General features: G+C 35.3%; 1 protein-coding gene across 1 annotated transcript; it reads right to left on the bottom strand.

Annotated features, from left to right (window-relative positions):
* Positions 1 to 7,205: 7,205 nt before the first annotated feature.
* On the bottom strand, positions 7,206 to 14,089 carry LOC140877075 (plasma membrane ATPase 3). The gene is made up of 21 exons (XM_073280563.1): positions 13,819 to 14,089; positions 13,584 to 13,703; positions 13,165 to 13,263; positions 12,939 to 13,076; positions 12,723 to 12,857; positions 12,462 to 12,641; positions 12,178 to 12,384; positions 11,974 to 12,093; positions 11,763 to 11,882; positions 11,562 to 11,684; positions 11,376 to 11,480; positions 11,090 to 11,234; positions 10,743 to 10,907; positions 10,381 to 10,619; positions 10,205 to 10,237; positions 10,036 to 10,117; positions 9,577 to 9,737; positions 9,237 to 9,422; positions 8,966 to 9,148; positions 8,720 to 8,898; positions 7,206 to 7,547 (listed from the first exon to the last, which is right to left on the bottom strand). Exons 1-21 carry the CDS (start codon positions 13,870 to 13,872, stop codon positions 7,451 to 7,453), a joined length of 2,871 nt encoding a protein of 956 aa, XP_073136664.1. The 5' UTR covers positions 13,873 to 14,089; the 3' UTR covers positions 7,206 to 7,450.
* Positions 14,090 to 15,846: the final 1,757 nt, after the last annotated feature.

Consider the following 15,846-nt stretch of genomic DNA (forward strand, 5'->3'; position numbering starts at 1 on the left):
AGATTTACGTCTGCGTTTTGGAAGATTTTGCACACTGCATTGGGGACTAGACTTTTGTTCAGTACAGCGTTCCATCCCCAGACAGATGGTCAGTCTGAGAGAGTGATCCAGGTTCTCGAGGATCTACTGAGAGCTTGTGTCATCAACTTTCAGGGCTCGTGGGAGACTAGACTGCCATTAGTGGAGTTTGCATATAACAACAGTTTTCAATCGTCTATAGGTATGGCTCCTTATGCAGCTTTCTACGGGAGGAGATGCAGATCTCCTGTGCATTGGGATGAGGTTGGCGAGAGGATTTTACTTGGTCCTGAGATTGTGCAGCAGACAGCTGACATTGTGACTCAGATTTGGGATCGAATGAGGACTGCTCAGAGTCGTCAGAAGAGTTATGCAGATACTCGACGACGAGATTTGGAGTTCGCAATAGGTGATCACGTGTTTCTGAGAGTGTCACCTATGAAGGGAGTGGTACGATTTGGCCGGAGAGGGAAGCTTAATCCGAGGTATATAGGGCCATTCGAGATCTTGGAGAGAGTTGGCACGTTGGCCTACCGTTTAGCTCTACCGTCAGGGCTTGCAGCAGTGCACAACGTTTTCCATGTATCCATGCTTCGAAGATATGTCTCTAGCCCGTCGCATGTGTTGGATTTCGAGCCCTTGCAGTTGCCACCTGATCTAGTTTATGAGGAGAGGCCAGCGCGGATCTTGGCTAGGGAGGAGCGGAGACTTAGGACGCGAGTCATACCGATGGTCAGAGTCCAGTGGCTGAATCACTCAGAGGAGGAAGCTACTTGGGAGACCGAGGCAGAGATGAGGACTCGTTTCCCGGAGTTGTTCGGGTAAGTACTTTAATTTCGAGGACGAAATCCAATTTAAGGGGGGGAGAATTGTAACACCCGGTATTTTTAATGCGTAAATTCGCATGCATAATTAGGAAATTTATTTATTTGAAATTTTAGATTATGGGTTAAATATTTATGTGAATTATTTGTGCATGATTTAATTGATTTTCAAGCATTTAACCCATAATTAGAGATTTTCATGATTTATGGTAATTGAATTATTTTATCGCGTTGACGGGACCGTGGACGGACGAGATGACAACTTTCTATCCAATTTATTTCATGAGCATTTTAGAGCCCAAAAATATTATTTTGAGTTTTATTTCCTCAAAATTATTAGTATTTAATTTTATATAATTTTAGGAGTCCATTTTTATTCAAAATAAGCCAAAATAATGACTTTTTATTATCTTTAAAATTCCCTTAATTATTTATTTCGGATTTTTAAATTAGTTATCAGATTTTAATTATTAGTTAGAGCTTTTAAGTTATATATTTCATAATTAAAAATCCTTATTAATATTTTATTATCCTAAAAACCTATTTTTAATTAAAACCTTACCCTAAACCTACCCAACCCTCACGCCTCCAAGCTCTCAGCCGACACCTCCACCTCTCCTTCATCTTCTTCATCGATCAGCAGGCTCTAGGACTCCATAGCCGATTTTCTTCGAAGCTTCAAGGTTGCTCGTCGTCCCGGATTTGTTCTACACGCTCCTATCTCTTCTTTTAACGGTGCAAAGCATGATTTCTTCCCTATTTTTCGTACCTATCAGATATTATAATGTGTGTATTATTGTGTATGCATCGAAAACTTTCAAGATTTTCAGAAAAATGTTTCGGCTTTCATGGAGATTGTGACTTGTCGTGTGTTTTTGATTGTCATGCTCATGTTTCTTAGCCATGGTTGCGTGTGACTGCTGGTAGATGTTCAGAGGGTGTGTGTGAGTGGCTTGGACTCGAATGGCTCGAGTGGTTCGAGCCAACGAGCCCAGGAAAGCCACAAAGTCGGACTGCCTTCCATGGTGCGTAGAATAGGGTTCACGGGAAGGGCTTGGTTCGGCTAGGGGCTGGGTTGCATGGTTTGGGTTCAGGGGCTAGGTTCGAACCGCCAAGACGTGGGCTACGTCTGGGCGGCGGCGCTCCGGCCAGGGGCGGCCGGAGCTGGCCAGCAGCAGCCAAGGAGCGGCTGCTGCTCTCGGCCGCAGCAGAAACGGGAGTAGGGTGGATCGGGCTAGGGTTCCAGGGTGGTTTTCGGGTCGGGTTGGTGGTTCGGGTCATGTCAGTGGGTCATGGGTTAAGTTAGTTGGGTCCGGGTCCGGGTTAAGTTAGTTGGGCTCGGGTATTTTATTTTTTTTAAGTTAATTAATAAATTTAAGTGTTTTAATTGGGCTAATTAGATTCATTAAATTAATGGGCTACATTTAATTTTCTTAATGAGCTTAGATAATTAATTTAAGTTAGTCCAATAATTTTCATGGGCTTTAGAGCCCATGGAAGTTATTGGGTCAGTCTTTGGGCTTTTGGGCTCATTGGGCCGGAATAGAATGTTATTGGGCCAGGATTGTTTTAATGGGCTTTAATTAATTATTTGGGCTTAGAATAATTAATTATTGGGCTTAAGTATATTAATGGGCCAGTCTCAGGATTAATGGGCCAGATTTAAGAAAATGGGCTTGAGAGTTAGGGCCAGCGGTTCAGTACAACCCATGAGAAATTGCATGTGTCCTAAATATATATTTAATTATTTTTATGCATGGAAGTTATTTTTAATATTTATATGTTAGTATGAAATTAAATTAAATATATATGAAGGACACACATTTTATTTAAGTACATGCATTCATGAAATAATTTTTATGCATGATTTAATGTTTAAGGTTGAGCAAAAGAAAATAATTTTTATGTTGGAAGTTGAAGTAGTGTGACAATTTAAGGGGAATTCGTCCCCATATGTGAACTATTGAAGGGCGGTTTACTGCCAATTTAAGAGGTGATTCGTCACCGCCACCCAGCCACATCTTTTGCATTCATCATATCAGTTTGTATACTCATGTGTTACGTACTGAGTGATTGTAACACCCGGTATTTTTAATACGTAAATTCGCATGCATAATTAGAAAATTTATTTATTTGAAATTTTAGATTATGGGTTAAATATTTATGTGAATTATTTGTGCATGATTTAATTGATTTTCAAGCATTTAACCCATAATTAGAGATTTTCATGATTTATGGTAATTGAATTATTTTATCGCGTTGACGGGACAGTGGACGGACGAGATGACAACTTTCTATCCAATTTATTTCATGAGCATTTTAGAGCCCAAAAATATTATTTTGAGTTTTATTTCCTCAAAATTATTAGTATTTAATTTTATATAATTTTAGGAGTTCATTTTTATTCAAAATAAGCCAAAATAATGACTTTTTATTATCTTTAAAATTCCCTTAATTATTTATTTCGGGATTTTTAAATTAGTTATCAGATTTTAATTATTAGTTAGAGCTTTTAAGTTATATATTTCATAATTAAAAATCCTTATTAATATTTTATTATCCTAAAAACCTATTTTTAATTAAAACCTTACCCTAAACCTACCCAACCCTCACGCCTCCAAGCTCTCAGCCGACACCTCCACCTCTCCTTCATCTTCTTCATCGATCAGCAGGCTCTAGGACTCCATAGCCAATTTTCTTCGAAGCTTCAAGGTTGCTCGTCGTTCCGTCGTCCCGGATTCGTTCTACACGCTCCTATCTCTTCTTTTAACGGTGCAAGGCATGATTTCTTCCCTATTTTTCGTACCTATCAGATATTATAATGTGTGTATTATTGTGTATGCATCGAAAACTTTCAAGATTTTCAGAAAAATGTTTCGGCTTTCATGGAGATTGTGACTTGTCGTGTGTTTTTTATTGTCATGCTCATGTTTCTTAGCCATGGTTGCGTGTGACTGCTGGTAGATGTTTAGAGGGTGTGTGTGAGTGGCCTGGACTCGAATGGCTCGAGTGGTTCGAGCCAAACGAGCCCAAGAAAGCCACAAAGTCGGACTGCCTTCCATGGTGCGCAGAATAGGGTTCACGGGAAGGGCTTGGTTCGGCTAGGGGCTGGGCTGCATGGTTTGGGTTCAGGGGCTAGGTTCGAACCGCCCAGACGTGGGCTACGTCTGGGCGGCGGCGCTTCGGCCAGGGGCGGCGGGAGCTGGCCAGCAGCAGCCAAGGAGCGGCTGCTGCTCTTGGCCGCAGCAGAAACGGGAGTAGGGTGGATCGGGCTAGGGTTCCAGGGTGGTTTCCGGGTCGGGTTGGTGGTTCGGGTCATGTCAGTGGGTCATGGGTTAAGTTAGTTGGGTCCGGGTCCGGGTTAAGTTAGTTGGGCTCGGGTATTTTATTTTTTTTAAGTTAATTAATAAATTTAAGTGTTTTAATTGGGCTAATTAGATTAATTAAATTAATGGGCTACATTTAATTTTCTTAATGGGCTTAGATAATTAATTTAAGTTAGTCCAATAATTTTCATGGGCTTTAGAGCCCATGGAAGTTATTGGGTCAGTCTTTGGGCTTTTAGGCCCATTGGGCCGGAATAGAATGTTATTGGGCCATGATTGTTTTAATGGGCTTTAATTAATTATTTGGGTTTAGAATAATTAATTATTGGGCTTAAGTATATTAATGGGCCAGTCTCAGGATTAATGGGCCAGATTTAAGAAAATGGGCTTGAGAGTTAGGGCCAGCAGTTCAGTACAACCCATGAGAAATTGCATGTGTCCTGAATATATATTTAATTATTTTTATGCATGGAAGTTATTTTTAATATTTATATGTTAGTATGAAATTAAATTAAATATATATGAAGGACACACATTTTATTTAAGTACATGCATTCATGAAATAATTTTTATGCATAATTTAATGTTTAAGGTTGAGCAAAAGAAAATAATTTTTATGTTGGAAGTTGAAGTAGTGTGACAATTTAAGGAGGATTCGTCCCCATATGTGAACTATTGAAGGGCAGTTTACTGCCAATTTAAGAGGTGATTCGTCACCGCCACGTACGTTGGTTTACCACGCTGATCAGTATTTAATGTATGTATGGTTACACTATGGAGACGACCTTTCGATGTTAGAAAATACTTTGCTGAACAATGTTTATGTATTATTAAGATATTTAAGTTTATGTTATGTTCATGATATTTTTAAGCATGCTCATTCAAGTATATGTTATGTATTAGTATTAAAGTGATTTAAATTATTTTAAACTCTTGTTATGTTAGCATGTTGGACCTCTAGGCTCACTACACTGATATGGTGCAGGTGAGTACGTAGAGGAGGATGTAGTACCCACCGGCGGCGAGGACCTGTGAGCGGACATGCAGTAACCCCGTGACCGTTGTCTGAGTCTATATGCATGTTTTGAATATTTTTATCATGTCATACATTTTATTTATTTTCAGTGGTGGATATTATTACTTGTCTTATTTAAATATTTTCAGTGCATGCAAATTTTATTTATTTTGCTTATGTCAGTATTTTAGTAAATGTTAGACTCAGATATTTAATTTATTAAAGGTTTCATTTTTATTTAAGTTATTTATTTTTAAATCTATTTATTCTGTGCATATATGTATGAGCATGTATGTACATATTATTATTTAGTAAGTATAAAAAAAAATTTCCACATATTTATTTATATTTAGAGAGTTAGGGTCGTTTCAGTGATTGTCGCTCACGTCTGTATTTTTACTATGGACACCACATTTGACGGAGCAGTCATATGTTGTTCAGGAGTTGGACTAGAGTTTAGTCGGTGACCAGGGTCTAGGTACAAAATTTACTGTTGGTTTAGTTAGGTTTATTTGTGGTTTTTGAATTATGAGATTGGGTCAGTTATCTTGGGTTTCCAGTTTAATTTCGATTGTATTCTGTCGGGTTGTTATTTAAGTTTTTGTAGTTATCTCTTATTATGTTTACCTGTTTAAGTTTTTTATTAGTAGGTGATCTGAAACGGGTCACTACACATTCGATCCACCAGTACTGAGAATCTAGAGGTGGCTTCTATAAGTTCAAGAGATGGCTCATGTGATGTATCATTTTTCCCCGCAGGTTCAAGAGGTGGATCTCATCCCCGTAACACTTTTATCACCCTTATTATCCATCCTCTTAATAGCACCAATCAAATTGTATCTAAGAGGGTGTTAGGTATAGCTTAAAATTAAAGCTTTAAAACAATTAAGGTTTTAAGATCTGAAATTGTATTTGATATTTTTAAAAAAAAAACAGTTTATACATTGTCAAAATAAACTGTTTTCCAAAAAAATAAAAAATAAAAGTAAAGAATGTTATTTGAGTTTCTTTGAAAGACCAAATTATCCTTATATATTTTTTAATATTTAAATTATACCCTCAACAATATATAAATTTGTTAATAACTAATTAATAATATTATTAAAATAATATTTATTTTTTATTATTCTCTTAATATAAAATTTATTGAAATCAATATAATTATTATTACGACTAATATTTCTATTTTAATAACAATAATTATTAATTATTATACTGATTATAATTATAATTATATAAATAATAACTATTATTGATATTAATGTATTAGTATTATCGTAATTACTATTATCATGTTACTATTATAATAAAATTATTATTGTATCTAATAATTATTCTTATAATCATATTAATAACAATTACGATTATATTAATCAAAAGATAAAAGTAGTCTATGTATTATTACCATTATATGTACATGTTAAAAAATAACTATATGTATAATATTGACATGTTTTTTTGGTAATTATCACAACAAAAAAATCTTATAATATCGAATACATCACAATTTTAAACATCGTTATCTTATTTTATTCAAACACTTTAACAACATAAATATATGATAAGTATGATATGAATACAATTTTACAATTATATTTTTTGACAATCATAATTGATTTTGATTTTGCAACGATGTTGAAGATATTATAAAATAACAATCACAATTATCATGGAATCTAAAAACATATCATATAGTATCTTAACACGATTAAATGATTTGTGATGAAACTTTGATTTGATCACTTTTTTATATGTGATCAAGATAAGAGATCAAATCAAACTCCAACATTGAAAAATTAATAATAAATAAATAAATATTGTAGTACAAAGGAGGAGAAAACGGATTTTTAAGACTTGGCGAATATATGATAGCTGTTTCAGATTTGTAATTAAAAAAAACTAAACAAAATAAAACAAAACAAAAAACATGTGGCGCGCTGGCGGCGCTATGACTATAAGACAAGAACCACTGCTTATTACATCCTCAAATAGGTCATAGAAAAAGAAAAGAAAGTACACACCATATATATTATATATCAAGAGCTTCATATTTTATACACAAACTTCTACAAACATAATGATAATAATTAAACATGCTTCCTCAGTTCAATAAATTTAAAAAAAAAAAAAAAAAAAATGAAACACCTAAAAGATAGAGCTCAAGGGTAACAGAACTAGCTGTTTCGCTACTACAACTCATAACAAATGCTGGTGATACCTTAATCCCGGCAGCAGTTAAAATACATGTATAGCGGCTAACGATCTTCTCATACAGTGTACGCTTGCTGGATCGTATCTATATCGAGACCCTTCAGCCTCACCACCGATTCAACGTGTCCTTTCAATGTATGCAGCTCCCTTAACCTGCGTGGAACGACATAAAATACATTAGGAATATAGGATTTCTCATTCGGGGGGGTTTTAGAAATATATCATCGCAACAGGGATGAGAAATAGCTGTAAGAACTTGGTAAAAACGTCTTTTTTTCGGGTTCTGAATTCAGGAATCAGATTGGTTTAGATATAGTCATCCAAGTGAAAGATATAGTTGCATGTCATGGACTCATGCCAAGAATTACCAAGTGTTAATAATAGAGGGTGTAGAATTCCAGTAAAATATGTTGAAATCTACGGTTTCATGGCTCTTACTAAAAAATTTATTATTCAATACCCATTCAAAATTATCGAATCCAAGCCCAGTCCAAACTATTTATGGAGTGTTTGCAATCACTAAAAAAAAGTGATGTTAGATTTTGGCTTTAAAAAATCACTTTTGTGTGTTTGTTGAACCCAGATCATATGTTAGCTTATGTTTAACTTAATTGAAATACAAAAGCTAGTTATATGGTGATTATGATTCTCCAAAAGTGATTCTAATAAAAATGTCAATGTTAAAATCACTCTAATCACTTGCTTATCAAACACTACTCAACTTTGATTTTTAGATTTTCACATTTGTTTCCAAACACTACCAACTTTTGATTTTTCTTAACTTTTTTATAATCTATAAATTTAATCACTTCAACAAAAGCATAATCTTTTGCAAACACTCCCTTAATTCGATAACTCTAGGAGTTTTTATATTGATAAAATTTTATAAATAGATTTAAGATTAAACAAACTTACGAGCTCTAGTTGAGCTGCAAGACTGCAGTTTTACTCTAGTTCATTTTCGAGCAGCAACTCAATGGAGTTTGAATATAAAAATGTTGAGTAGTATTTGACTCAACATTTCTATTTGATTTGTTTGCAGCCCTTTCTTGAGCTCTGACCTCGAGTACTCTTGCACCACTAGGCAAAAATTTTATAAATAGATTTAAGATTAAACAAACTTACGAGCTCTAGTTGAGCTGCAAGACTGCAGTTTTACTCTAGTTCATTTTCGAGCAGCAACTCAATGGAGTTTGAATATAAAAATGTTGAGTAGTATTTGACTCAACATTTCTATTTGATTTGTTTGCAGCCCTTTCTTGAGCTCTGACCTCGAGTACTCTTGCACCACTAGGCAAAAATTCAACAGCAAAAGTCGTCCTTACCTAGCGATTTCAGCTCTTCGTTTTGCTTCCTCGGCCAACTGATTGAGTTCTGAAAAATTTGTAGTTTCGTTAAACAATTTGGTATCGGGAACTTGCAGTCCGTGGAGGGTTCTTTGTGCGTGTGCCCATTTAAGCTCACGCTGTTCTTTTCCAAAATCTTTTTGCCTTGTAAAAGCAATCTGCACACGAGAAGAAACACAGATAAGGTAACTTTTAAAGCACTATAGCTTTCATGTTGCTACTTACCCTTTGCTCAAGAACAAGATCCCAAGCCCTCCCACTGAGAGCGTATCGTATTAAAAACTTGATAATATCAAGTGGGATATAGAAAATGATATTATAAAGCCAAATTACTCCAGCCCAACCCCATCCAATTCCTTCGATCGCTGCAAAGCTCCAATTTGCATACACGGCAATCAGTGTAGCAACCTGCTTGATTCAAAGTACTAGCGGTCAAGATTGTATTTCCAAAAATCGAAAGTTCCATTCAAATGTGTTGAATGAGATTGGAACTAACCAGTTGGGCAATAAAAAATGCGGCTACAAGCAATAAACCAGGACGCTCGACATATGACCAGCTTCGGGATCTTGTGACAAATATTAGAGCTTGGCTGATAGTGCTAACTTGAAGATATATTGCTGAAGCAAGCTTTCTAAAGTCATCATGGGCAGTTTTTTCAAGAGTTGACACCCCAAATACGCGCTGGAGGATGGTTGACCAAAAATAATTAGATGAATTAAAGTTTCATAGATATCTCTGAGTTTTGCATACTTAAGGGAATTAATGAAACTTGAAGTAATGCAGAAAAAAAAAGAACGTCATGAGATAGACACATCAACTGGAAAGATTAGGCTACCGGAAAGAAGTCAGTTTTATAAGCTGCCCAAAAGAAAATGACAGTCATCATGGCCAAGTAACCACCAAGGATGATTCCCGTTGCAAAAATTTCAGCAAGCTTCCAGCTGTCTGGAAGTGGAGATGGTTTAACTCTATCTTTAGATATTGTCATGATGGTACCTATACGAGGTTGTATGATATAAGATCGTACTCAATATTAAACAAGTCAAACAGGTAATTCAGACATCTACTGGAGGTGCATTAACGAAAACAAAAATATTTGTGCTGCTACAAAAATCAATTTTCTAAAATTTTACCAAGAATGTGAAATGGTTAATCTTAAAACGTGATCTGTTTTCAAATTTTGAATACACAAAAGTAAATATGTGTAAAAGCCATCCAAAGTTTCCATATCTGAACCTGTCAAACAAGAGGGAGCAGTGGGGGTAAATGAGAAAGAGGGTTCAACAAAACAAACCATCATTGAGTATTGCAATGATTAGCACCATAAAAGGTGGAAAGTCGAATTTCCATATTAGAGCCAGCAGCATGAAACCAAGCTGGATCCATGAAAATGAAAGATACCACAGATTAAGAAAATGCAAAAATGAATCTAATTGTAGATCTGGAAGGACCTGATAACTTACCACAATACGTATTGTAATCGAAACAGCATAAATCTGCAAAAGTAGAAAAAACTTCATGACGTCAAGGTAAGTTGTACTTGGAAACATCACTAAGCCATGAAATCATGCTAAACGTTTATAAGAAGTAAAACCTTCCGCCTGAATTATACTGTCACAGCTAACATAACTAGTCGTACCGTGTAATTTTTCATCCTCTGGAAGATTGCTCGACTTGTTAAAACAGCACTGATTATAACACTGAGACCAGGTTCAGTAAGCACAATGTCAGAAGCACTGCGAGCTGCATCTGTTGCATCAGCAACAGCAATCCCAATATCTGCCTTCTTCAGAGCAGGAGCATCATTTACTCCATCTCCGGTCATTCCACAGATATGTTTCCTGGCTTGGAGACGTTTTACTATTTCGTATTTGTGCTCTGACAGATACACAAGGTGAGCAAATAAATTAACAGTGGTTTTGGAAATAAATCGTGATCGGAGTATCATATTATGAAACAAGGGTAGACTGAAATTAAAGTAAAAACAAATTTAAAAGGTACCTGGGAAAACACCAGCAAAACCGTCCGCTTTCTCTATAAGCTCATCAATTGGTAAAGCAGCAATTGATTCATCCTTATTCTGACCCAACAAAGCTGATGAAGGATACATATTTGTTCCCATTCCCAACCTTCGTCCAGTTTCCTTGCCAATGGCCAGTTGATCCCCTGTCAAAAGCAGTTTGAAACTGTTGAAACCAAAATATGACAGTACAAAATAATGACAGTGACACATTAGGTAGTACAACAAACTGTGCAAGTATAGGTATGTATGGCTTGATACTAATAATGAAGAAATTTTCTCTAGTTTAACAACCAAAAGTTAAATAAACTTGAAAAACAAAGTCTACCAGTTATCATTTTGACATTTACTCCAAGATCCAATGCCCTTCTTATAGTTTCCGCGCTATCATGTCTCGGTGGATCAAAAAGTGGCATGAGACCAATGAATTGCCACGGGCCTCCTGGGCTTTCCTTTGTTCTTTCTGGAACTTCCTGGAAGCAAATGCAGGATAAACCATCAAAATTTATCAACGATTTGATATCATAACAATTACCGACAAACATCTTGCTATTCTATACTCCAAATTATGACCGAAAAACACAGTAGCAAACTGAAATACTGATAAATTTTACCTGGTATGCCACTGCAAGTGATCTTAAACCTCGTTCTGCAAACTTGTCAATCACAGCATGAACCCTTCGCTCTATGTCTGACTTATTCCGTGCAAGGTTTAGAATCTAAAATCCATATTTGCGATTTAAAAAAAAAACATATTTGGAATTAATAAATAAATAAACCACATAAAAAGATAATTGTACCTGCTCAGGTGCACCTTTACTGACCCTGTGCATATTACCTTCACCATCTAAGTAAGTCAATGCTGTACGCTTGTCAGTAGGGTTAAAAGGAAGGAAGTGTACTTCTCGTATTCCAGCACGTGCCTGTTTCAAGACAGCATTTCAAGAAAGTGGAAATAGTTATGAGTTATCACATATTAGACTAAACTAGAAGAGTGTTACCTCCTTTGGGTCAGCCAGCATCCCAACTATAGCACAGTCTATGGCATCCTGGTTTTCTGTACGAGATGCTCGAGCTGCCATTAGCACGACAGTATCTGCATCAACACCTTTTGTGAAAACCTGTAAACAAGAAATGCATTGAAAATATAGAGTTACAGTCCAATTAGCAGGTTAGTGAACCAAAGTTTCAGCAGAAAAATGCCGCTTGAACCTCAATGAGATTCTTGTCAACTGTAAGCTTGTTCAGTGTCAAAGTCCCCGTTTTATCACTGCAAAGCACATCCATACCAGCCATCTCTTCTATAGCAGTCATTCTCTTTGTAATAGCTCCCTTCACAGAGATTATGACTCCATTTTAAATGTAAATGCTAAAGAAGGCTAAAAGTAAAAATGGCCAATTAATTATAAAGGAAACCTGTTGAGCCAGACGATGAGAACCGATTGCCATTGTAACAGAAAGGACGGTAGGCATAGCAATCGGAATTCCTCCAATGAGGAGCACAAGTAGATTGTCAATCCCAGGGCGATATTTCCGATGCTGAATAGGGTACATAACTACAATCTCTATAACCATTCCCACCGCGATAGAGCAAATGCAAAAGTTCCCAATTGCAGTTAAAACCTAACAGGTGAATAAGAAAAAAGATTTACTAAAGTAAAAAAGGAATTAAGAGATCCTGAACAAGTTTCAAAACTTGCCTTTTGGAAATGCCCCACTTGGTTAGTAGAATCAACAAGGTGAGCAGCCTTTCCGAAAAAGGTGTGAACCCCGGTGGCAATAACAATAGCCTCAAGTTCTCCTTGTTTGCAGGTAGATCCAGAGTAAACACCGTCCCCTGGCCCTTTCGTCACCGGAAGGGACTCACCCGTTAAGGCAGACTGATAATGAAACGTATATTATATTAAATAAATTATACTCTAAAATTGCATGCAAACCAGCCATACGCAACACACACACACCTGATCAATTTTCAGCGGGTCGCCATCAAGCAAACGAGAATCAGCAGGAATTATATCTCCAAGTTTAATACTGATGATGTCACCAGGCACTAAAATAGAAGCATCTTCTTCACTCCACTTTCCATCTCTAAGAACCTTCAGACAATAAATATGGATCAGATGAGAATCACAAATACAAAACAATTCATCAGAAATTCAAGTGTAGAAATATCGAACTTTTGCTTTTGGAGCTAGACTAGCCATGAGAGCAGCGGCTGCATTTCCGGCATTATTCTCCTCAATAAAACTAATTGTGGAGTTAATTACAAGCAAAGTGATAATACCCACAAAGTCCTGCCAATCCGGAGGCTTTCCCTGTAAATAATAATATGACACCAATAATTAGTACATTCCACATAAATATAGCTCTTAAGCAATTTTATGCTGAGAGGTGTGTCCTTACTCCCCCATTTGCAAGGGCGATGGCCATGATAGCCGCAGCTTCCATGACCCACGAAAGCGGATTCCACATAAAACCCAAGAACTTCAAGAATTTGCTCTCCTGAGAAGCACTCCAAAGTTAAAAAAAAAATGTTTTAAATACAGATTGAAGTCATAAACTTTAGCAATGAAATCCTAAATCAAATTACCACTAACAGACATCAGAAAGAAAAATTCATTCATATCTCACGTCTCTTAGCCATACTCACGTCAAAAGGGGAAATGAAAGAGGAGGGAAAAGGGGGAAAAAAATCTGCATCAGAAGCACATTACTGCAAGGCATCACATAACAGAGAAAATAAGGATAAAGGAGGCAACCATAAACTCTCCTATCAAACATAGAACCCGAAAAAACAAAAAACTTGAGCAAACGTTAAGCACCTTTTTCTCCTCGAGCTTGTTGTGCCCAAAAATGGTTAATCTCTCCTCCGCAGCCTCATTAGACAGACCCTCCTTCGTACACCTCAGATTCTCAAAAACTTCGTCAATGGGTATGTTTTCCTGCAACCAACCAACGCACAACAAGTCTATAGAGAGCAAACGAAAGCCAAGAAAGAAAAAAGGGGACGTCCCAAAATCAAGAAAAATCATTGATGCAAAATGGCAGATCCATTACCAAATCCACAATTTCCTTCAACACAGCATCCAAAACTTCAGGCTTTTCCCCCATCTTTCACAATGCGTTTCCCAACAAGTTGTAAAGAAAGGCTTATTCAAGAACCAAACATGAACACACAGTAGGAATTTCTGCGGACGAGAGAGAAGTAAATGCAGCCCAGTTGAGAAAAAAGATTGAATTTTTACAGGAATTTCAGAAAAAAGAGGCCTGCCTGCCCACCAACTTCGAATCGGCAAGGAAATAAAAACCGAAAAACAGCAGCGTGTGGTTTAACAGTTACCGTAGAGGCGCATTACTTTTTCGTATTTCACACCCACACAACGGGTGTGTTTATCAAATTATCTTATTAAAAATTAATTTTAATTTATAAATAAAACTTGTTAATCTTTAAAAAAAATAAAAAACCAACTCAAGGTAAACATATGTGAGAGTTAATTTTTAAATTTTAAAATTGAAATATGTTAAACTTGAAGCATAAAATGATGGAAAAATTGCATGAAATTAAATTGAAATTTTTAAATAGTATTTTTTTAATTTATTGGATAGGGTTAATTTTGAAAGTTCACGTAAAAATACTAAAAATTAGTTACTAAGACATCCTCTTGTTTTATTAGATTTTTATTTTTATTAGATAGTATAGATTAAAGGGCAATTTGTTCAAAAATCCCCAAATGCAAACATGTTTTGCTTTGGGGTCCCTAGTCATAAAATGTGGTACAAAACTATACAAGATGTAGTACAAAACCATACAATATATGATACAAATTAACAAAAAATATGGTACAAAAAAGTGGCTAGGGAGTGCAGAGCAAAACATGTTTGCATTGGGGATTTTTGAGCAATTTGCACTAGATTAAATAGTATAGATAGTATAGATATTTAACAATATATATTTATATATTTCCATAATTTGATAGTTTATATTTACAAACAAGTCACGCAAACAATATTTCATGTACATAGAATTTTAACATAATTTTTTTGAATTAAATATTTTAAGTTATTATTTTTTAATTAAAAAAATTATTTGGCTATTTTAAAATTTAGCAAAATAGGCTTCTTAAAATAATTTTTATTGAATTAAAATGAATAAGAATTTTTGTTCATTCATTAAAATGATCAATATAGTTATTTTAAGGTGTTAGTATATATAATTTTTTTAATGAAGTAGAACCCGTAGTAGCTATTTTTCGGTGTGCATGCACCGAGTAAACTCGAGACTAACGCAATAGCCTGCAAACTAGATTAGTCAAGTAATCGCAATGGACAAGCACTACATGACAGATTAGTCTAATAAAATGTTGATAAAAAAAATTGAACACGACCACTTATCAATCGCTCACTTAACTACTTTATCAACTTGAACATCATCTTGTGATGTAACACCGTGGATATAGTAAAGATACGAGGAGAATGTTAAAAAATTAAATATCTCTATTTTTATGTTCCCTTTAAACAATCGGAGTAATGCTAATCGATATCATTCATATAGTCCCGCCTCGCCTCGCGAGTCGCCACAAAGGTCAAGAATCATCAACTGCAAATGGCCAATAATGGCTACTTCTTTTTTTATTTTTGTTTTTGCTTTATTCGAGGAAATGTCTGTTTCATTTTAATTTTATATTTTCGTGTAATTAAGATTAAAAAAATTAGATTTTATGATTGTCACGAATAACATATGCCTTTAAATATATTTCAACGATTTTTATACTAAAAATCACAAATCTGCTGTGAACTGAACATCTTTAATAAAAAAAACTATTCAAAAACATAACACATTAGAATTTTAAAGATTATATAATTTTATTGTCCTTGTTGATTTTATAAGAACCCAAAAAATTATTGTGAAAAATCTTATAACGATTAGTACGTAGACAGAGCCACAAAGGAAGCCATCCAAGTGTTTTCTTATTCTTACACTCCACATCTTTGACTAAAACAGAGTTCCAATTAGGGTAGTGATATTTGTACTCCAAAAATTATTAATCACACTCTATTTTATATATATATATATATATATATATA

This window comes from Henckelia pumila, chromosome 2 (genome assembly GCF_033568475.1).
Source record: "Henckelia pumila isolate YLH828 chromosome 2, ASM3356847v2, whole genome shotgun sequence".
NCBI lineage: Eukaryota > Viridiplantae > Streptophyta > Magnoliopsida > Lamiales > Gesneriaceae > Henckelia > Henckelia pumila.

Coding starts and splice junctions, on each gene's coding strand:
- LOC140877075 (XM_073280563.1), bottom strand. CDS start 13,872: ATGGGGGAAAAGCCTGAAGTTTTGGATGCTGTGTTGAAGGAAATTGTG. Junction 12,385..12,461: donor AAGTGGGGCATTTCCAAAAG/GCAAGTTTTGAA, acceptor TTCACCTGTTAG/GTTTTAACTGCAATTGGGAA. Junction 9,149..9,236: donor CATTTTTTATTGCCCAACTG/GTTAGTTCCAAT, acceptor TGAATCAAGCAG/GTTGCTACACTGATTGCCGT.